The sequence below is a fragment of the Schistocerca americana genome, chromosome 5, assembly GCF_021461395.2.
Source record: "Schistocerca americana isolate TAMUIC-IGC-003095 chromosome 5, iqSchAmer2.1, whole genome shotgun sequence".
Classification (NCBI taxonomy): Eukaryota; Metazoa; Arthropoda; class Insecta; order Orthoptera; family Acrididae; genus Schistocerca; species Schistocerca americana.
The window spans coordinates 588,556,989-588,579,248 of NC_060123.1; the positions used below are offsets into that span (position 1 = coordinate 588,556,989).

The window sequence follows — 22,260 nt, forward strand, 5'->3', positions numbered from 1 at the left end:
CGAGGTCGAGTTCCAAGCGCAACGTGCCATACGTCGTAATCCGGGAGTTATTAGCAGCTGTGAGGCATATGGGCGTAGACGGTCGCTTCTGACGTAGCATGGGTCGAGGCAAGATTGACAAATCGAAACCGGTGTCTACTAACAAGGGAACCTCCCCATCGCACCCCCCTCAGATTTAGTTATAAGCTGGCACAGTGGATTGTTGTTGTGTTGTTGTGGTCTTCAGTCCTGAGACTGGTTTGATGCAGCTCTCCATGCTACCCTATCCTGTGCAAGTTTCTTCATCTCCCAGTACCTACTGCAACCTACATCCTTCTGAATCTGCTTAGTGTATTCATCTCTTGGTCTCCCTCTACGATTTTTACCCTCCACGCTGCCCTCCAACGCTAAATTTGTGATCCTTTGATGCCTCAGAACATGTCCTACCAACCGGTCCCTTCTTCTCGTCAAGTTGTGCCACAAACTCCTCTTCTCCACAATTCTATTCAATACCTCCTCATTAGTTATGTGATCTACCCATCTAATCTTAAGCCTTCTTCTGTAGCATTTCGAAAGCTTCTATTCTCTTCCTGTCCAAACTATTTATTGTCCATGTTTCACTTCCATACATGGCTACACTCCATACAAATACTTTCAGAAATGACTTCCTGACACTTAAATCTATACTCGATGTTAACAAATTTCTCTTCTTCAGAAACGCTTTCCTTGCCATTGCCAGTCTACATTTTATATCTTCTCTACTTCGACCATCATCAGTTATTTTGCTCCCCAAATAGCAAAACTTCTTTACTACTTTAAGTGTCTCATTCCCTAATCTAATTCCCTCAGCATCACCCGACCTAATTCGACTACATTCCATTATCCTCGTTTTGTTTTTGTTGATGTTCATCTTATATCCTCCTTTCAAGACACTATCCATTCCGTTCAACTGCTCTTCCAAGTCCTTTGCTCTCTCTGACAGAATTACAATGTCATCGGCGAACCTCAAAGTTTTTATTTCTTCTCCATGGATTTTAATACCTACTCCGAATTTTTCTTTTGTTTCCTTTACTGCTTGCTCAATATACAGATTGAATAACATCGGGGAGAGGCTACAACCCTGTCTCACTCCCTTCTCAACCACTGCTTCCCTTTCATGCCCCTCGACTCTTATAACTGCCTTCTGGTTTCTGTGCAAATTATAAATAGCCTTTCCCTCCTTGTATTTTATCCCTGCCATCTTTAGAATTTGAAAGAGAGTATTCCAGTCAACATTGTCAAAAGCTTTCTCTAAGTCTACAAATGCTAGAAACGTAGGTTTGCCTTTCCTTAATCTTTCTTCTAAGATAAGTCGTATGGTCAGTATTGCCTCACGTGTTCCTAAATTTCTACGGAATCCAAACTGATCTTTCCCGAGGTCAGCTTCTACCAGTTTTTCCTTTCGACTGTAAAGAATTCGCGTTAGTATTTTGCAGCTGTGACTTATTAAACTGATAGTTCGGTAATTTTCACATCTGTCAACTCCTGCTTTCTTTGGGATTGGAATTATTATATTCTTCTTGAAGTCTGAGGGTACTTCACCTGTCTCATACATCTTCCTCACCAGATGGTAGAGTTTTGTCAGGACTGGCTCTCCCAAGGTCGTCAGTAGTTCTAATGGAATGTTGTCTACTCCCGGGGCCTTGTTTTGGCTCGGGTCTTTCAGTGCTTTGTCAAACTCTGCACGCAGTATCGTATCTCCCATTTCATCTTCATCAAAGTGGATAGGCTTTGAAAAACTGAACACAGATCAATCGAGAAAACAGGAAGAAGTTGTGTGGAACTACGAAAAAATAAGCAAAATATACAAACTGAGTGGTCCATGGGCAACATATCCAACATCAAGGATACTGTGAGTTCAGGAGCACCGTGGTCCCGTCGCTAGCATGAGCAGCTGCGGAACGAGAGGTCCTTGGTTCAAGTCTTCCTTCGAGTGAAAAGTTTACATTCTTTATTTTCAGACAATTATTATCTGTCCGTCCGGCCAGCCGATGCGAGGTAACTCCGCCGTAGTATGTATCCACAAGAAAACCTAAATCGAGCAAGGTAGAATAATCTTTTTACCATTCGCCAAGTGTACAATTTAGGTGGGTCGACAACATATTCCTGTCATGTGAGGCACATGCCGTCACCAGTGTCGTATATCAGGCGCGTTTTCCTGTGGAGGAATCGGTTGACCTATGACCCTACGATCAAATGTTTTCGGTTCCCATTGGACAGGCACGTCCTTTCGTCTACTAATCGCCCGGTTTTGCGGTGCGGTCGCAAAACACAGACACTACACTTATTACAGTGAACAGAGACGTCAATGAACTTACGGACAGATCCTAGCTTTGCGAAAGTAAATAAACTTTTCTCCCGAGGGAAGACTTGAACCAAGGACCTCTCGTTCCACAGCTGCTCACGCTAACCACGGGACCACGGCGCTCCTGAGCTCACATTATCCTTGATGTTGCTTATCTTGCGCATGGACTACTCAGTTTGTATATTTTGCTTATTTTTTCATAGTTCCACATAACTTCTTCCTGTTTTCTCTATTGATTTGTTTTCAGTTTTTCAAGGCCTATCCACTGTGCCAACTTATAACTAAATCAGAGGGGGGTGCGATGGGGAGGTTTCCTTGTAAGTACTTCCAGTTCGAACGTCGGTCACCTACAAACAGGCGCCTGGATGTCGGACAGCAACCGGAGGAGGCGCTCACTTCCGATCGCCGCTGCCGTTTAGGTAGGCGCAGGACGTCGTACACTTACGTGCTTGCTCGCCAAACTTGCGATGGTAACTGTCGTAGTCGAGGCTGTCGATGGTCGGCTGCGTGAGCGACGACGGATTCGATGTCGGCTCCTGTTGTCCGTGTCGCGGTAGTGTAACGCTCGCTGATTTGCCGTGATAATAAGTCCACTTTGTTGACGAGAACATCATAATCCGCGCGCGAGACAGTTGTCGCCGCGCAGGCGCGCGCCGCGGTGGCGGAGCTAACTATTGACGGCGTCGTTGCCTCTTGGATTTTACCGGCTAAATCGGCCACTGCATCTAAAAACGCGTCAGTCTGTGACACCACGATTGCCTTCACTGGTGGTGGTAACCGGCTGCTCCAGATCGTGCGCAGTAAGCTGTCCGGGACTGTACCTGCGTCTACTTTACTCCGCAGATGACGTAAATACTGTGAAGGTTTCTTATCGCCGATGTCCTCTTGGGTAAGCAAGTGCCGGATTCGTTCTTCTTGCGAAGCGGACACGCGCCGAATTAGTTCTTCTTTCAATCGGTCGTAGCTGTTCGTTCCCGGCGGGTTAATTATGATGTCTTGAACCTCAGCGGCGTACTGGTGATCTAGTTGACTGACCACCAGCGCGAATTTCGTGGCGTCGACCGTGATACCCGCGTAGGAAAAATTTGCTTCGACTTGCGCAAACCACAGGGATGGATTGTGCGGCCAGAAGGGTGGTAGTCGCACCGCTAGAAGCGCCACAGAATTATTTGTCGGCTCTGGTGGATTCGCCATCTCAATTTCTTGCAAGGACTTCTCGTAAATTCAGCGTGCACGCAGGATATCACGTTGCGGTCACCACCTTGTCGGTACCGGTTTCAATTACCGCGATCGACGGTTTAACATCTGCGTGTCTTGTAGGCTGAATAAGAGACGTAGGCTAATCTCAGCTTGGAATAATTTATTTACGCAATCCTGCGGTCGGAACAGACAATATTACACTGCAACCGATAACTCGTGCGAATGCGTGAGAAAAGTTCAGTACGGTAAATTATTCCGTGTCCAACACACTTGGATTCACACTTTCGCCACAGAGTAGAATTTGGAACTCAACTCAACAATCAAAGAATAAAACACAGAACAAATGTTGCTTGTGTATAGCGTCTCTGGCGTCCAGCGGGAAAGTCTCGCAGCACTGTACTTCCAAACACCCGCGCATGTCACGGCACTGGACGATGACAGAAGACGCGACAAACATATAATATGAAACACTAATAATCGTTCTAACATCAACTAAAATGTACCCTGAGTTAATTAGCTAAGGTTATGACACGATTCATACGACATTCATGCCATTTCACACTACTCGCAGTTATACTGATAACTAAACTGATGGAGTCCAACTGTAGCCGGCCGTTGTGGCCGTACGGTTCTAGGCGCTACAGTCTGGAACTGCGTGACCGCTAAGGTCGCAGGTTCGAATCCGGCCTCGGGCATGGATGTGTGTGCTGTCCTTAGGTTTGTTAGGTTTAAGTAGTTCTTAGTTCTAGGGGACTGATGACCACAGATGTTAAGTCCCATAGTGCTCAGAGCCATTTGAACCATTTTTGATTCCAACTATGTCGTTATTTAACTGTAGCCCCGTCGGAGTATTCGGTATTCGCTTGCGAAAAATAACTTGACAGCTATTAATAACCGTTAAAAATAACGGTTATCAAAGAATAACTGGAACTGTGATAATGGTTACTCCAGAATAACGGCCTCTAGTCTGCCCTGCCACCAGATCACGCTTTGTCTGACCTACAGTATTACTTCGAAACAAATATTCTATATCGTGACTATTCTATATGGTGACTATTGGCCACAGTTGCCAAATAGGAGTTACCGGCGGGAAAGCATGAAGAGTCACAGGTTAAAGATATATCTGTTCGTGCAGATCTGTTTTGATGGCATATCTATGATGCGTAATGTCTTTGCAGTGTCATGTAGCTACAGAGTGAAATTAAAAAAGTGTAGGCAGCCTTTGTCCATAAACCAAAAAAATGTCGCAGACAAATTCAGGAGATGACAGTTTCGATTTCTTGTTTAAAATAGTTTTGATCGGTGATTGTGGTACGGGAAAGACATGTGTAGTTCAGAGATTCAAATCTGGAACTTTTATAGAAAGACATGGAAGTACTATAGGTGTAGATTTTTCAATGAAAACTGTGATTGTGGACGGAAAAAAAGTGAAGGTGAGTGTGAGACACCTGCAGGACGGGTGGTGTATCGATTAAACAGTGATCATTATTAGTATATAACCAGTATTAGAACTAATGAAGTTCTTGCCTTTGAATATCGCTATGATTGATAATAATTCATGAAAGACATCCATTCAAGTGTTATATTACGGTTGAAAGCATACGACATTGTAACTTCTAACGTCACAAGTCGGCTGAAAGAAAACGTCTCAAGGGATCTCAAAGTCCTGTCATAGGGAAGTATGTGTTGCTTGTTATAGGCCTACATTAAATTTTCAATTATTGATTGTTGCTTGTGCTGTATATTTGTTTCCAACTGTGTTAGACAGGAATAAGTAAAGCGTGATGATATTCATCAATTTTTTTTAAATGTTTTCCTTGTATGCTATCTTTATGAATTTAACAAGTTTTGGTTGCCAAACGTCATGTATTATTATCACAGCATACTTAGTAGATTTAGTACCTCATTATTACAACTATACACTGATTAACTTAATGTAGATGCAAGCTAGTCAGATCTCTCCGTTCTCATGGCTTTTCCTGATATATTACACACTATGAGCTTCCATGCAATCATAGAGATTGGTTGCTGAGACTTTTTAGCTCACTTTAAGTGGCGATTTTGCAGCAGCCGGCCTGTGTGGCTGAGCAGGTTCGAATCCTGCCTCGGGCATGGGTGTGTGTGATGTCCTTAGGTTAGTTAGGTTTAAGTAGTTCTAAGTTCTAGGGGACTGATGACCTCAGCTGTTAAGTCCTGTAGTGCTCAGAGCCAGTAGAGCCATTTGATTTTCCAGTCTTAATACCTCTGCCATCATGATGTCTTTAAAAACAGGCCCAGATTATTAATGCCCAACAGCTAACTCGCTGCAAGTAATATCCTGTAGCTGTGGCCCTACAGCCCTATAATCTTGTAATGAGGGAGGACAACATGAAAGTTGTTTAATGGGATCTAGTGAGGAACATGAGACATGGGTATATTCATCTGTGTGTGACTAATGTTATGTAGATGACATCTAGCTGTCTTATATTTCAGGTGTAGATGTCGGTTGCAAGTTCTTTTTATAATATATCTTTTATTTGTTTTGAGTGATGATGGCCAAGATTGTGTTGTCTGCTAGAATTGTGCATGCATATATTCAAAATAAGCAAAGGGATTTTTCCCTACTGACTTTCGCCAGTAACTGAGTCCTGACAATGTTTTTATATATAAATTGCTCATTTCAGAGCTACATTTATTATATTAATCAGAATTCCAATTTTTCCACAAGTATGATAGTTTCAAGTTTTGAGTATGGTTTAAAGGTGTTAGTAATGGTGATGCTGACCCAAAATTCCCAATTCCCTTGAAGGTCCCATTAGTTTAGATTTTCCCCCACGTATTTTCATGTTAGTGATGTCAACCATTGACCTTTTGTGAAACCTTGTACTTCCACTATGTTAATGACATCATAGTTCTGTTGGAACCGTATCTTGTAGCTAAATAATTCCATTTCACGACACAGACCCTTTCGTTCTTATATTCACTCAGTGCGCTTGATGTCAGTGTGTAATTAGTATCTAATACTTATCTCTTAGGAACCAGTTTCAAATGTGTCTTGTTTATGCTACTGTGTGTTCTGCAATTTTGAATTGAATCAAGTAACTTTACTAATTTGTTGTAACTATACTTCTTTATTGTATTATTTGTAACTAACCTCTGCTTTATTTTTCCTTAATTCTAATTTGATGCTTAGTAATGTGTTTGTTCCACTCAACTTTTCTATTGCTCTTTACAGTCAGCTTCAAGGGTTAGTTTCTGTAGGTGTACACCTTTACTGACATGCAAAAATGTCAAAAGAATAAGTAAGCTAATGTTTATTTGACCTAAAAGATTAATAGTAGTTACAATAAGCTGCGATGGTGAAAGGACTCTTACTGAAAAAGAGTGGAGTAGTGGTTAGTATTCCATACTCACAGTTGGGAGAAAAAAGGTTTAAATCCTTGTCTGACCATCTTCACTACATAGTTTTTCCTCTGGGCATGAGGCAGCCTGCTATGAGTCAGATGGGTTTCCTGTGTTGTTGTGTGGCAGCAAGTAGTAGTGCATCATCGGTCATACTGCCGGGATAGGTGGGGTGGGTTTGTAATAACAAATTTCTTAAGTGAGTACATGTATTGCGAAGGTACTGTGAACATCCCTATTTCTTTAAATAAATGTCTGCAAGGTGATCTTGGGTGGTGCAATGAATACTTTTCCTCTTAATGATGAATTGCCCCAAAATATAAGGGCATATGAAAGCAGCGAATGAAAATAGGCATAATACACTAATTTACTGATATGTTTATCACCAAAATTTACTATAAACTTAATAGCATAAGTAGCTGACCCTAACTGTTTCATCAGATCAATGTATTTCTTCCAATTCAACTTCTAATCAAAGCACACACCGAGAAATTTTGAACATTCTGCCTTAGTTACATACTTCCATTCATAGTCTATATTTATCAATAGTGTTATGCCATTTACTGTTCAGCATTGTATGTACTGTGTTTTCTCAAACTTTAGTGAGAGTCTGTTTGCAGAGAAACACTTAATAATTTTCTGAAAGACATTATCTACAATTTCCATAGATAATTTTTGTTTATTGAGTGTGTTTACTATACTTGTATCATCAGCTAAAAGAACTAGCTTTTCATATTCATGAATATAGAGTGGCAGGTCATTAATATATACGAAGAACAATAAGGGACCGAAGACTGAACACTGTGGGACACCATTCTTGATATTTCCCCAGTTAATTATAAAATATTGACTGTTCATACAGTACTAAAAAGTCTTAGTTGATGACTGCATGATTCACCATCTATCACTAATGGCCACTTCGTTCACAAGATCCAACATGGATAAAATAACATTCTTCAAAGAGATGAAATTTTAAAAGTACAGTATCTTTTTTATCTGTGAAATGATTTTGATGAAAGAAAGCCTGTCTCTTGCCCCAGCTAGGCTCAAATTACCTGTGAGAACCACATAAAAATTCCTTAGTAGTTTTTGGAGATTATTATATTCAAATAGGCAGACATGATGGTTTTAGTTTTATTATTAGTGCAGTCTAGCTGTTTTCTGTGGCTGCACTCACATATCAGTAATTTTTTGAAGATGAGTGATGGTGGGTAAATAAGCTACTGTATGTGCAATAACATCAAGATCCCTGTCTGTCTGTTCAGGTTAAGCATAGCTTGTGATGTGCATCCCATTCCCAACACCCTCGCCCGCAAGCTGTCTCAAATCACAAGCACAGTGCATTGCCATGTGCAGTGTTGTTGTTGAGCAGTGCATACTTGCCATGGGCAAGAGTGTGCATCTATGAATCGTGCTATTGAAATAGCTATACAGCATGTACATTAAGCAACAAATAGTGTAGAAGTATTGAAGATTGTATGAGCATTGTATGCATTACTTTCAATCATATCACATAGCACATATAACCCTAGGAAAGCATTTTCACAACAATGATAAAGACCGAAAGTCAAAGAGTAAATAGCTTTTTCAGAGAGTAAATATTTTCCCTTAATTCACATAATGTTTTCCAAATCAATAAGTAACTTGTATTACACACTTTCGAAATTAGCCTGTGTTCTTTGTCAGGGTTCAAGCTATGTCCATACCATATTTCATCGAAATCTGTTCAGCAGGTTAGTCATGAAAATATAATAGACAGAGCTACTTTCGCATTCACAATATTAGTTTGGATAAACTTCCAGCTTTCACCAACTGCGACATGGTCGCGTATACAAACAGTGATCCAATATTGTCAAATGTTTTTTATTTCAGTCTTTGATCACAATATGAATCCTTTAGACAATGACCGGTTTCAGTCCGTAATGACCATCCTCAGATCTTTTTTACACCATGTCCTAAAGTGATTAGGCCATAATGTCATTATGGTCTAATCACTTTAGGACATGGTGTAAAAAAGATCTGAGGATGGTCATTACGGACTGAAACTGGTCATTGTCTAAAGGATTCATATTGCGATCAAAGACTGAAATAAAAAACATTAAACTTCCAGCTAAAATGCATTTTTTTCCATCATACAATTTTGATGAACTAAAGCCTATATGGTGTCCCAAGCTATGCAAAGTTAATTATATAAAAGACATTAACATGTTCAGACCGACAGGTACGAGTTTTATCTAAAACTTTAAATCACAATATCTATTTTGATAAACTGAAGTCTACATGGTGCGCTGAGCTATGCTCAAGTTACCTGCGAAAACCCTATGAAAATTCGTCCCAGTAGTTTTGGGGAAGTATGTTCAAACAGCTACAACAGTTTTACAGATTTATTATTACTACAGATAGCTTATAGAGATGCGATGATAGGCCATATTATTTTTCTGTCCAGGAAATGTTCTCAAGTATTTGGGTTACCTTTAAAACAAAATTATATCTAGAGCTGTTCTACTTAAGCCCAGCTTCTTGCAAGATATGAATGACTGAGATTTCCCTTGCTGTATTATTTTGTTGCTACTGTGGTGATATCGACTAGGTAGTTTTTGTAGTGTGGGATATAGTAATCTGTCTGCTCCACAAATCTCAGAAAAATTTCTGGAACACTATTAATTCATATTGGAAGTTACTGATGATATTGATTTAGGTCACACACTCTACTGACAACAGTATGTTGTTTGGAAGTGTCCCTAAATGGCAGCTGTAGATATGCATCTGCTAAATCTATCTTCATAACAGACTGCACCTGTAAGATTAGTTAGCAGCCTTACAGGCCAAGAAATTGGGTAACAGTGGTCATGGTCTTAAAAGTTCCCACATGTACAAATTTTGCAGTGCTGCCTGATGACAGTGTGGTAGCCCATTGCCTGGACTTGATTGTTACTAATGTGCTGAGTTCATCTCTACATTTCTTAACATGAAAGGAATCTACTGTGGGCAGTTGTTTGTTTTTTTATCTATCTTCAGTGTAATGTGAGTGTTTTTTTTTTTTTTTTTTTGTGGTTGGGGGGGGGGGGGGGGGCGGCAATCTAGGCTACCTGGAAAAAGGTTCAAATATGAATGTCATAATGGTTCCAAGTCATGAAATGGTATGAACCTGGGTACCAGTATTACTGACAAGGAGAGGTCCCCATTGGTGGGATCGACTTTTCAAAACAAACTATACAGTGATGTAGGTCAAAGTTCAAGGAATCACTCCCTGCCGCCATTCACTCTGGTGGGCCCTCGTTTAAGAATTTTGCTTAATGCTTTGTATGTTTACCAATAGTAACAATTGTCAGACGGGTTGCGTAGCATAATGGTTAAGGTACCTACCTCATATGGAAAATGTTGTCAGTTTGAATATTGTCAGCTGCATTGATTAATTTTTTTCAAGTCTTTATTGAAATAATGATCATTATTTTTATTCAGGTAATTGGCTTACATGCAATTTTTTTTTAAATTTTTACTCCTTTGTCACATCACATCATCTTAATCAATGCTTTAACATCATCAGTTGCTCTTATTTTTTTCTTCCTGTCATTTTCTTGGAATCTTTGTGCAGGCGAATTTAATTATTTTTGTTTATATATCATAATATTTAAAGCAAAAATGCCAATCTGTCAGTAAAAAAAAATTAAAAAAAGCCAACAACATAATCTATTTATGTTGATTGTGCAATGGTGTCAAGAATGTATTTTTCATTACAAGATGTGCGTGTTTTTGGATGACAATTGTCATTGAAAGCAGGTATTATAAGTAAAATGAAATTCAAGCAACATGGGAAATTTTTTTAAAAAATTTAATCATATGGCTAGGGCCCCCCTCAGGCAGACCGTTCACTGGGTGCCGATCTTTCAATGTGACGCCACTTCAGCGACCTGCAGTCGATTAGGATGATGATGTTGATGATGATGATGATGATGACAGCACAACATCCAGTCCCTGGGCGGAGAAAATTCACCGACCCAGCCAGGAATCAAACCCGGGCCCAGGGGATTGACAATCCGTCACGCTGACCATTCAGCTACCGGGGGCGGACAAAATGAGAAATACAAGTAATGAATGCAGCAACATGGACAAAAATGTAAGATCATAAAATGGAAGTAATTACATTGAAATTAACACATAACAATAATCAAAATTAAATGAACAAGGATTCCAACTGGAAAAAAATTGATAGAAAGAGAAATTAGAACAAATGGTGTATTTCATGTGGTGACTAATACGATCTGACAGAGGAATAGGAAAACACACACTTAAGCTAATTAATTGAATAAAAGGAATGGCCTCAGTAATTTCGGTAAAGATTAAAAAATAAAAAATTTTGAAGCACCTGACAAGATTAAAACCCACAACCTTGTATACGTGCAGTCATTACCTTAACCACTAAGCTATGCAACCAGTCTGTAGAATGTTACTCTTATTTGAAGCTACAGATCATCACATGAAATTCAGATTTTTTCCCATCCATTACTCGCAAGCAAGGACCCACCGGGATGAGTGGGGTTGACTTGCGACTGGAGCCTTTCGAATTAGCCGTGTGAACAGCTGACTCGTGGAGGTTGGTGTCCCTCCAGTGCAGATCAGGTGCCAATAATAGCTTGCCCATTATGCTACACAAATTTTCAGCTTTCCTAAGTATTTGAACTACCGTCTCCTCTTTCCAAACACGGAATTCCATCTCTGGTAACAGTGGCCCAGTTCAGTGATAACAGCCGCAATCTTCATCCGGTCCATCCTCTCTGAATTCCAGTTGTTTCCTCCACCACCTGCCCTCCGGGCCCACTCATGTTCACCTCCATGGTGCATCCCTTGGCCACAGCTTTGTGTTGACCTATCACAAGCTCCAAAAGACTCACTTCACCCCGAGGCCCTCTGTCACCAATATTTCTATACTTCTCCAAGCTTTGTGCATCTCGGGGCTCAGAAATGGGCTCTACTGATGGCTTGATGATTGCTGGTCACGTAGGTTTTGCTTACACTCATGCGAGACACGCTGAAGTGAAGTGTGCCCCTTGCTGGATGGCTGTAGGTTTTCATTTTAAAGTTGGTAGCCATCTCTCATACACTTGAGCATATTCTTTCCTGCTCCGGTGAGTCCTTTCTCATCTGCAGAGACTCCTTGAGGAGTTCGCGAGCTCTCGATCACTGTTTCCCTTGCCATCCCTTGGTTATGGCTTTCCAAAATTCCCTGTATGCCCTTGAACAATATGGACACTCAGTGACCTTTGTCAGGATCCTGGGCCATGTTGGGCTCCTGGAGAATGAACTCACTGATAGCCTGAAAACTGGCTACCAGAAAGCCAACTCTTGAGATTGGTATTCTGGAAACAGACCTCCAATTTGTATTATGCTGTCAAGTTTTAGGGATCTGGCTCATTCTGACTTCACCAAACTAACTATGGGTGATAAAGGAGACTTTGAAGCTGTGGAGGTCCTCCATGCAGACCTCTCGCAAGGACTCTACTGTCCCTTGCCAGGTCCACGTCGGCTATACTGAGCTGGCTTATGGATGTTTCCTCCATCATGAGGACCCACTCCATTGTTGTTGTGGTTCCCGTCTGACAGTGGTTCACATTTTCTGAATTGCTCCAACCTAGCCACCCTGTGGCAGACTCTTAATCTCCCTGACTTGGTGCTACACCTGGTGTTCAGAGACGATGCCTCAGCGACTGACTTAGTTTTACATTTTATTTGTGAAGGACGCTTTTACTACTCTCTTTAAGGGAGAGCCACTGAAGCTTATCAGCCCATTGAGGGGTTGGCAGAACACTCTGTTGCCACCTCCTCCCAGATCGGGCTGTGGATGTCTAGGCTCAGTGGTCCACACTATCCTCGTCCTACCCACTCTTTTTTCTTCCTTCCTGCCCCTTCCACCATCACATGTTTGACGTGTTGGCGTTATGTCTGTCTGTGTTTCTATTGCCGTGTCCGTGTTGCTTGTCTTTCATGGACAATTTCTGAGTGGGGTACCTCTATTAAGTGGTGGATTACGTCCCCTCATTGCACTTTGTTTGGGGGCTTCTGGCTGCTCCATAGATGGGGCACCTCACCTGCCTGTCTTTCTTTCTTCTTTTTTGTACCTTATCTAGCCTTTGTTTAGCTTTGGTAGACCTTGGGATGTTCTTCCCCTGCCCAATAGCTGAGTGGTCAGCATGACGGATTGCCGTCCTACGGGCCCGATTTCGATTCCCAGCTGGGTTGGGGATTTTCTCCGCTCAGGGACTGGGTGTTGTGTTGTCTTCATCATCATTTTATCCCCATCCAGCGCACAGGTCACCCAGTGTGGCGTCGAATGTAATAAGACTTGCACCAAGGTGGCCAGACCGGGCACTGATGCCAAACACTGATTTCCATTTTTTCTCCTGGTTTTGTGTGTTAGGCCATCACTGATGTACAGTCATGTAGATCTGTTAGTCTGAGGAAAAAGGGACTGATGACCCAGTAGTTTGGTCCGTTTAATCATCCAACCAACCACCAGGATGAATGGCTGCAGCTTGTGATTCGTTGGACATTAACCTGTATCACTGTATAGGTTGTTTCAAAAGTCGATCCCACTAATTGGGACGTCTCCTTGTGAGTCACCTAGGGGGAGGTGGGCGGATCCTTACGGTACCAAAAGCCCACGAAGGAAATATATTCTGGTTGCAGCCTTCAGTACTGTAGCATAGTGCTGAGATTTATCAACAAAGTGGGAGGCCCCAAAGTCCACCTGAAAAATCATTTGGGATCCTACCACCACTTAATGCTGGTTTGGAAATAGATTGGGGGGGGGGGGGGGTATGTAAAAGTATAGTGTTTTAACAACACTATTTATGTTTTCAACTATACTTACTTCCATTGCTTTAGAGCCTGTGTTGGTGAAACTGTTTCCACTGTTCCCCTGTGCAAACAAATTTTACTTGAAAATGTAGACTTACAGGAAGCTCTGCTACGTGGTCTGTAATTGTAGTTGTGGAACATGATCGAACTCAATTTTTTCAATGTGACAGCCCTTCAAATGGCTGTAGAGCATTCTGAACTGTCAATGTCTCCCACTTTGTATACAATTACAGTTGCTGCTCTTGTATTGTTGTTGGTTCAGGAATCCATTGTAGTTCCAGGTCAGGCTGAAGAATGATTTCCTCTAACATAGGGGTTGGGAGTTTTAGTGCTTCCCTGCGGATGGTTTCATTAATCATAACATCTGCGTGTGTAGTTTTGCAGTTGATTTTGCTGCATTTGTACCAAAATCGTTATGCCATGTGAATGTGCACCCACTATTTATTGGACCACTCTAGATACTTAGTAGCTTGAAAAATATTGAGAATTTCCACTGAAGTGCTAAATGCTAAGGACAGTGTAGAGCTTTGGCAGTAATGCAAACAATTCTGACCCTGCCCATGACAGGAACAAGATGCATTGCTGTTGGTCTTATTGTACCTTGTGAGGCTGAAAATGTTGGGACAGGCATGACCCCATAAGAGTCGCATTGATCCTTGCCAGAGCGTACACTTAAGCTTTGCAGACAGAAACTTTTATTGCAGTTGCAAATAACAGTAAGTGGTTTTTGCCATCAGTTACACAGGCGATGCAGTATGTATACGTTATATTGTAGGCAGCATTGGCAGTTGCGCTGTGAATTTTCTGTTGCCTGTATCAAGTAACTGTGTATAGTATTGGCATCCGTTTAGTGAAACTTGGCAACAACAAGTCATCTGAAAATGGCACTGGCGTAAGCAATTAATTTTTCTCTATAAGATGGTTCCATATCGACAGTGTTATTTAAAATTTCAGTTTATGGAATTTTTCTCTGTTTATTAGACTTAAAATTTCTGTCTCTGTAAGAATAAGCCATGTTGAGAAAATTTTGAACTTTACTTCCAAAATAAGTTTGTATTACTCCATGACAGAAATTATTCAGATAGTGAAGGGTGACGAAAATTTAATAGTCATGGGTGACTGGAATTCGGTAGTAGGAAAAGGGAGAGGAGGAAATGTAGTAGGTGAATATGGATTGGGGCTAAGAAATGAAAGGGGAAGCCGCCTGGTAGAATTTTGCACAGAGCATAAGTTAATCATAGCTAACACATGGTTCAAGAATCATGATAGAAGGTTGTACACATGGAAGAATCCTGGAGATACTAAAAGGTATCAGATAGATTATATAATGGTAAGACAGAGATTTAGGAACTAGGTTTTAAATTGTAAGACATTTCCAGGAGCAGATGTGGACTCTGAACACAATCTATTGGTTATGATCTGTAGATTAAAACTGAAGAAACTGCAAAAAGGTGGGAATTTAAGGAGATGGGACCTGGATAAACTGAGTAAACCAGAGGTTGTACAGAGTTTCAGGGCGAGCATAAGGGAACAATTGACAGCAGTGGGGGAAAGAAGTACAGTAGAAGAAGAATGGGTAGCTCTGAGGGATGAAGTAGTGAAGGCAGCAGAGGATCAAGTAGGTAAAAAGAAGAGAGCTAGTAGAAATCCTTGTGTAACAAGAGATATATTGAATTTAATTGATGAAAGGAAAAAATATAAAAATACAGTAAATGAAACAGGCAAAAAGGAATACAAACGTCTCAAAAATGAGATCGACAGGAAGTGCAAAATTGCTAAGCAGGGATGGCTAGAGGACAAATGTAAGGATGTAGAAGCGAGTATCACTAGGGGTAACATAGATACTGCCTACAGAAAAATTAGAGAGACCTTTGGAGATAAGAGAACCACTTGCATGAACATCAAGAGCTCAGATGGAAACCCAGTTCTAAGCAAAGAAGGGAAAGCAGAAAGGTGGAAGGAGTATATAGAGGGTCTATACAAGGGCGATGTACTTGAGGACAATATTAGGGAAATGGAAGAGGATGTAGATGAAGATGAAATGGGAGATACGATACTGCGTGAAGAGTTTGACGGAGCACTGAAAGACACGAGTTGAAACAAGGCGCCCCGAGTAGACAACATTCTGTTAGAACTACTGACGGCCTTGGGAGAGCCAGTCCTGACAAAACTCTACCATCTGGTGAGATGTATGAAACAGGCGAAATACCCTCAGACTTCAAGAGGAGTATAATAATTCCAATCCCAAAGAAAGCAGGTGTTGACAGATGTGAAAAATACCGAACTATCAGTTTAATAAGTCACAGCTGCAAAATACTAATGTGACTTCTTTACAGACGAATGGAAAAATTAGTAGAAGCCGACCTCAGGGAAGATCAGTTTGGATTCTGTATAAATGTTGGAACACGTGAGGCAATACTGACCCTACGACTTATCTTAGAAGCTAGATTAAGGAAAGGCAAACCTACGTTTCTAGCATTTGTAGACTTAGAGAAAGCTTTTGACAATGTTGACTGGAATACTCTCTTTCAAATTCTGAAGGTGGCAGGGGTAAAATACAGGGAGCGAAAGGCTATTTACAATTTGTACAGAAAGCAGATGGCAGTTATAAGAGTCGAGGGGCATGAAAGGGAAGCAGTGGTTGGGAAGGGAATGAGACAGGGTTGTAGCCTCTCCCCAATGTTATTCAATCTGTGTATTGAGCAAGCAGTAAAGAAAACAAAAGAAAAATTCGGAGTGGGTATTAAAATCCATGGAGAAGAAATAAAAACTTTGAGGTTCGTCGATGACGTTGTAATTCTGTCAGAGAGAGCAAAGGACTTGGAAGAGCAGCTGAACTGAATGGACAGTGTCTTGAAAGGAGGATATAAGATGAACATCAACAAAAGCAAAACGAGGATAATGGAATGTAGTTGAATTAAGTTGGGCGATGCTGAGGGAATTAGATTAGGAAATGTGACACTTAAAGTAGTAAAGGAGTTTTGCTATTTTGGGAGCAAAATAACTGATGATGGTCGAAGTAGAGACGATATAAAATGTAGACTGGCAATGGCAAGGAAAGCGTTTCTGAAGAAGAGAAATTTGTTAACATCGAGTATAGATTTAAGTGTCAGGAAGTCATTTCTGAAAGTATTCATATGGAGTGTAGCCATGTATAGAAGTGAAACATGGATGATAAATAGTTGGACAGGAAGAGAACAGAAGCTTTCGAAATTTGGTGCTACAGAAGAATGCTGAAGATTAGATGGGTAGATCACATAACTAATGAGGAGATATTGAATAGAATTGGGGAGAAGAGGAGTTTGTGGCACAATTTGACGAGAAGAAGGGACCGGTTGGTAGGACATGTTCTGAGGCATCAAGGGATCACAAATTTAGCATTGGAGGGCAGCGTGGAGGGTAAAAATTGTAGAGGGAGACCAAGAGATGAATACGCTATGCAGATTCAGAAGGGTGTAGGTTGCAGTAGGTACTGTGAGATGAAGAAACTTGCACAGGATAAAATAGCACGGAGAGCTGCATCAAACCAGTCTCAGGACTGAAGACCACAACAACAGCAACAACAGCATGAAGATATTGTAGCAATGTTTCTGTAACGATAGAAACTTTCCACCAAGTGCACAATAATAGGGAACATGTAAAGGCCATTTTTAGCTGAAGAATAACTACCCTTTCATCCCTGCACCTATATGCAGACAAGGAAAGATATTTCCATTTTTCAGTTCTCTCTTTCTCTTGGTTTTGGTGAAGGATCACTTTTCAAGTCTAATATCCTTACTTCTGTCCCGGTGACTTTTAAATAGAGCTGTGTTAATTTTAATTTTTCTACATTCATATTTTATGTTCAGGCATATTCAGGCAATGGAATTTTTCGCAGGCTATGTAAATATTTGCATTTTTACAGCTCCAGATCTGGGACACAGCAGGTCAGGAAAGATTTAGGACAATAACACAGAGTTATTATCGCTCAGCAAATGGTGTTATAATTGGTAAGAATTCATGTAATTTATTTAAAGAATTTTCTTATAATTTTGTGTTTTAAAAACAAAATGGGTAAGTAAGTTAATATACATTGTTGTGAATTTGCTTTCTGTGTCTTGCTACCAGTTTCAACATGTTAATGTAATAAAGTTTGGAAAGTTACCTTATGAGTATTGTCCATATCTGTGTTCGTTCCAAATATAATGTTCTGCATGTATGGTTCATGTTTTTATTTAGCTGTTTATTCCATTTTGTGTATTTTAGTTTATGATATAACCAAGCGATCATCATTTCTTAGCCTGCAAAGGTGGATAGAAGAAGTTCGAAGATACACGGCTTCAAATGTGATGTTGGTACTGGTTGGTAAGTACTGCTCAAGTATTGATAATTAAACAGCTGATCATTTTGTTCTCTTTTTGTGTGTTATTAAATTTGATAACAGGTGGAGTAATTGGAAAAATAGGTACAAAACAATTTAGCTCTTCACGATTGCCTAGTCATTTTATCAAAATTATATTGAAACTGAGTGACTTCACTGATCAATTTAATTGTCCTGGTTGCCACAAGTTCTGGAAATCAAAGAATATCAGGGAATTTCAAATGTATCAGGGGAATAAAAAGAAATTTGAAAAAAAAAACACTGGAAAAATCTCATTTTTATCTCAGTGGATGAAATAGTTTGTTAACTGAGAGTCATGCATCATCGCTGGCTTTGCACCGCTTCCCTACTCCCTCATTATTACTCCTTCTCCCCTTCATACCACTCCCCTCAGCCTACAGTCAGTGCTGCCACCACTTATGCCACTAGCCTTGCAGCTGCCGATAAGAGACAGGGAGGCTTGAGTAGTAGTTTTTTTTTTTTTTTTTTTTTGTTTTTTTTTTTTTTTTTTTTTTTTTTTTTTTTTATCTGATTCTCAGAGATTGTTGATGCAGTGGCTGGAGATGGTGGTCATGCGTGTGCTGTCTCTGAGTGATAGCGTAAATGTGTGTGTGCTCTCATTTTCTGACAGAGGCTATGGCCAAAAATTTAGTTGTGAGTGTGTTGTTGTCTTTTCTATATGCTTGTCTGCAGCTCAGAGATCATCTTTATGGTGAGTTGCTACCTATCCTGATTAGTACTGATTCTCAGAGTATTTGTGCAACTTCTCTGTTTGCGTATTGGTCATGGCAGCCTCATTTCATCAAAATGATGTCTGTGACAAATGAAAGCTGGCCACACGAATGGACTTCCATGTTGGGCCAAAAGCACAGGCCATTTCTACAGGTATCTCTTAACAGATTGGGCATGCCCATAGTTTCCCACTGATGTGCAAGCCCTGCCCATTATAACTAGTCTCACCGATCTACCCGAAGGCTGGGTCTGTTTGCATGCGGCATAATGCGGTGGTTTTCATGGTCTGTCCATGGATCTGGGACTGCAGTGCTCCTTGGCAGGCCAGAGACCACAGGTGATGGATTTCAGGAATTGCATCTGTCTCACCACAAGTGCATTGTACAGTGTGGCGTTTTATAGACATTTCATTTATTCTTGTATGTTTTGGCACCTCGAAAGTAGGTTATTTATTAGAAAGTGTGGGCGATAAGAAGAAGAAAATTGTGGCAGTCGCTGATAGTTTGCACGCTATGTACTCACATATTTCTTGAAAGAAAAATCCCACAGAACCTGTAAAATAATAGACATAACACAGTGGGGAATAACAATAATGAACATAGTAAGACCAACTTTTTATTGGCAGTCATTTATAGTGTTGGCTTACACAACATTCCTTTCAAAATGTCTACATTTTTCTGAGGTTATTTCTGAAATCAGTGAAAGTATTTTAAATCTGTCTTATGACTCCAAGGCTGTAGAAGCATGTGTAACTAGGAGAAAGATAGAAGTCGTGTGTCGAAAAATTAGAGAGACCTTGGGAGAAATAAGAAGCAGCTGTATAAATATCAAGAGCCCATGTGACAAGCCGTTACTAGTCAAAGAAGAGTAAGTTGAAAGGTGGAGTGAATGTATAGAGATTGTATAAGGGAAACAAACTTCAGGCCAGTGTGATAAAAAGGGCAGAAGTAGGTGAAGATGAAAAATATGATACTACAAGAATTATTTGATGGACACTGAAAGTCTTAAGTGGAAACATTCCCTCTGTAGTGGACAACAGTCTCAATTATTGAGATCCTTGGGAGAGCCAACTCTGACAAAATTATTCCACTTAATGTGCAAGCTTAACATGCAAAGTACCCTCAGACTTCTAGAAGAATACAATAATTTCAATTAAAAAGAAGGAAGGTGTTGACAGGTGTGAATATTACTTGACAAGAGTTTAATAAGCCCTGGTTGCAGGATACTGAGTCGTCGAATTATGTACAGAAAAATGGAAAAACTAGTAGCGGCCAACCTTGGGGAGGATCAGTTTGGTTTCTGCAGAAAAGGGGGAACATGTGAGGCAGTAATGACCCTTCGATTTACCTTACAAGATTGTTGAAGAAGAGCGAATTTACTTTTGTAGTATTTGTAGATGCCGGCCGGTGTGGCCGAGCGGTTCTAGGCGCTTTAGTCTGGAACCGCGCGACCGCAACGGTCGCAGGTTCGAATCCTGCCTTGGGCATGGATGTGTGTGATGTCCTTAGGTTAGTTAGGTTTAAGTAGTTCTAAGTTCTAGGGGGCTGATAACCTCAGATGTTAAGTCCCATAGTGCTCAGAGCCATTTTTGAAGTATTTGTAGATTTAAATAAAGCTTTTGATATTGTTGATTGTAAGACACTATTTGAAATTTGGAAGGTAGCAGCGCTAAAATATGGGAAGCAAAAGGTTATTTACAACTTGTACAGGAACCAGACTGCAGGTACAAGCTAAAAGTTCAGGGAGAAGAACTATAAACTTTGAGGTTTGCTGATGACATTGTAATTGTGCCAAAGAACAACTGAACATAATAGACAGTGTCTTGAAAAAGGTTATAAAATGAGCCCCAACAAAAGTAAAACAATTGTAATGGAATGTTGTCAGTTAAATGAGGCAATACTGAGAGAACTAGATTATAAAATGATACACTGAAAGTAATAGATGAGTTTTCCCATTTTGGGAACAAAATAACTGATGATGATGGGAGGTAAGAGGGTATAATATGCATACCGGTACTTGCAATAGCAAGGAAAGAATGTCTGAAAAAGAGGAATTTATTAATATCTAATATAAATTTGAGTGTTAAGAAGTATTTCTTTAAGGTGGGTGCCTGGAGTGTAACATTTTACGGAAGTGGAATGCAGATGATAAATAGTTCAGACGAGGTGAGAAAACAGAAAACAAATTTTTGAAATGTTTTCCTACAGAAGAATAAAGACTGGATGGATAGATTCAGTGAAAAATGAGAAGAGGCTGACTCAGATTGTACAGAAACTACACTCCTGGAAATTGAAATAAGAACACCGTGAATTCATTGTCCCAGGAAGGAGAAACTTTATTGACACATTCCTGGGGTCAGATACATCACATGATCACACTGACAGAACCACAGGCACATAGACACAGGCAACAGAGCATGCACAATGTCGGCACTAGTACAGTGTATATCCACCTTTCGCAGCAATGCAGGCTGCTATTCTCCCATGGAGACGATCGTAGAGATGCTGGATGTAGTCCTGTGGAACGGCTTGCCATGCCATTTCCACCTGGCGCCTCAGTTGGACCAGCGTTCGTGCTGGACGTGCAGACCGCGTGAGACGACGCTTCATCCAGTCCCAAACATGCTCAATGGGGGACAGATCCGGAGATCTTGCAGGCCAGGGTAGTTGACTTACACCTTCTAGAGCACGTTGGGTGGCACGGGATTCATGCGGACGTGCATTGTCCTGTTGGAACAGCAAGTTCCCTTGCCGGTCTAGGAATGGTAGAACGATGGGTTCGATGACGGTTTGGATGTACCGTGCACTATTCAGTGTCCCCTCGACGATCACCAGTGGTGTACGGCCAGTGTAGGAGATTGCTCCCCACACCATGATGCCGGGTGTTGGCCCTGTGTGCCTCGGTCGTATGCAGTCCTGATTGTGGCGCTCACCTGCACGGCGCCAAACACGTATACGAACATCATTGGCACCAAGGCAGAAGCGACTCTCATCGCTGAAGACGACACGTCTCCATTCGTCCCTCCATTCATGCCTGTCGCGACACCACTGGAGGCGGGCTGCACGATGTTGGGGTGTGAGCGGAAGACGGCCTAACGGTGTGCGGGACCGTAGCCCAGCTTCATGGAGGCGGTTGCGAATGGTCCTCGCCGATACCCCAGGAGCAACAGTGTCGCTAATTTGCTGGGAAGTGGCGGTGCGGTCCCCTACGGCACTGCGTAGGATCCTACGGTCTTAGCGTGCATCCGTGCGTCGCTGCGGTCCGGTCCCAGGTCGACGGGCACGTGCACCTTCCGCCGACCACTGGCGACAACATCGATGTACTGTGGAGACCTCACGCCCCACGTGTTGAGCAATTCGGCGGTACGTCCACCCGGCCTCCCGCATGCCCACTATACGCCCTCGCTCAA

At 41.3% G+C, this 22,260-nt stretch overlaps 1 protein-coding gene across 1 annotated transcript in view; it reads left to right on the forward strand.

Moving 5' to 3' along the window:
* Positions 1-4,695: 4,695 nt before the first annotated feature.
* LOC124615617 (ras-related protein Rab-43) overlaps positions 4,696-22,260 on the forward strand; it is a 62,510-nt gene continuing 44,945 nt past the window's right edge. The window contains exons 1-3 of the mRNA XM_047143623.1: positions 4,696-4,956; positions 17,664-17,748; positions 18,005-18,103. Coding sequence (XP_046999579.1) covers positions 4,765-4,956; positions 17,664-17,748; positions 18,005-18,103 — 376 coding nt within the window. The 5' untranslated portion in view covers positions 4,696-4,764. The remainder of the gene's footprint in view (positions 4,957-17,663; positions 17,749-18,004; positions 18,104-22,260) is intronic.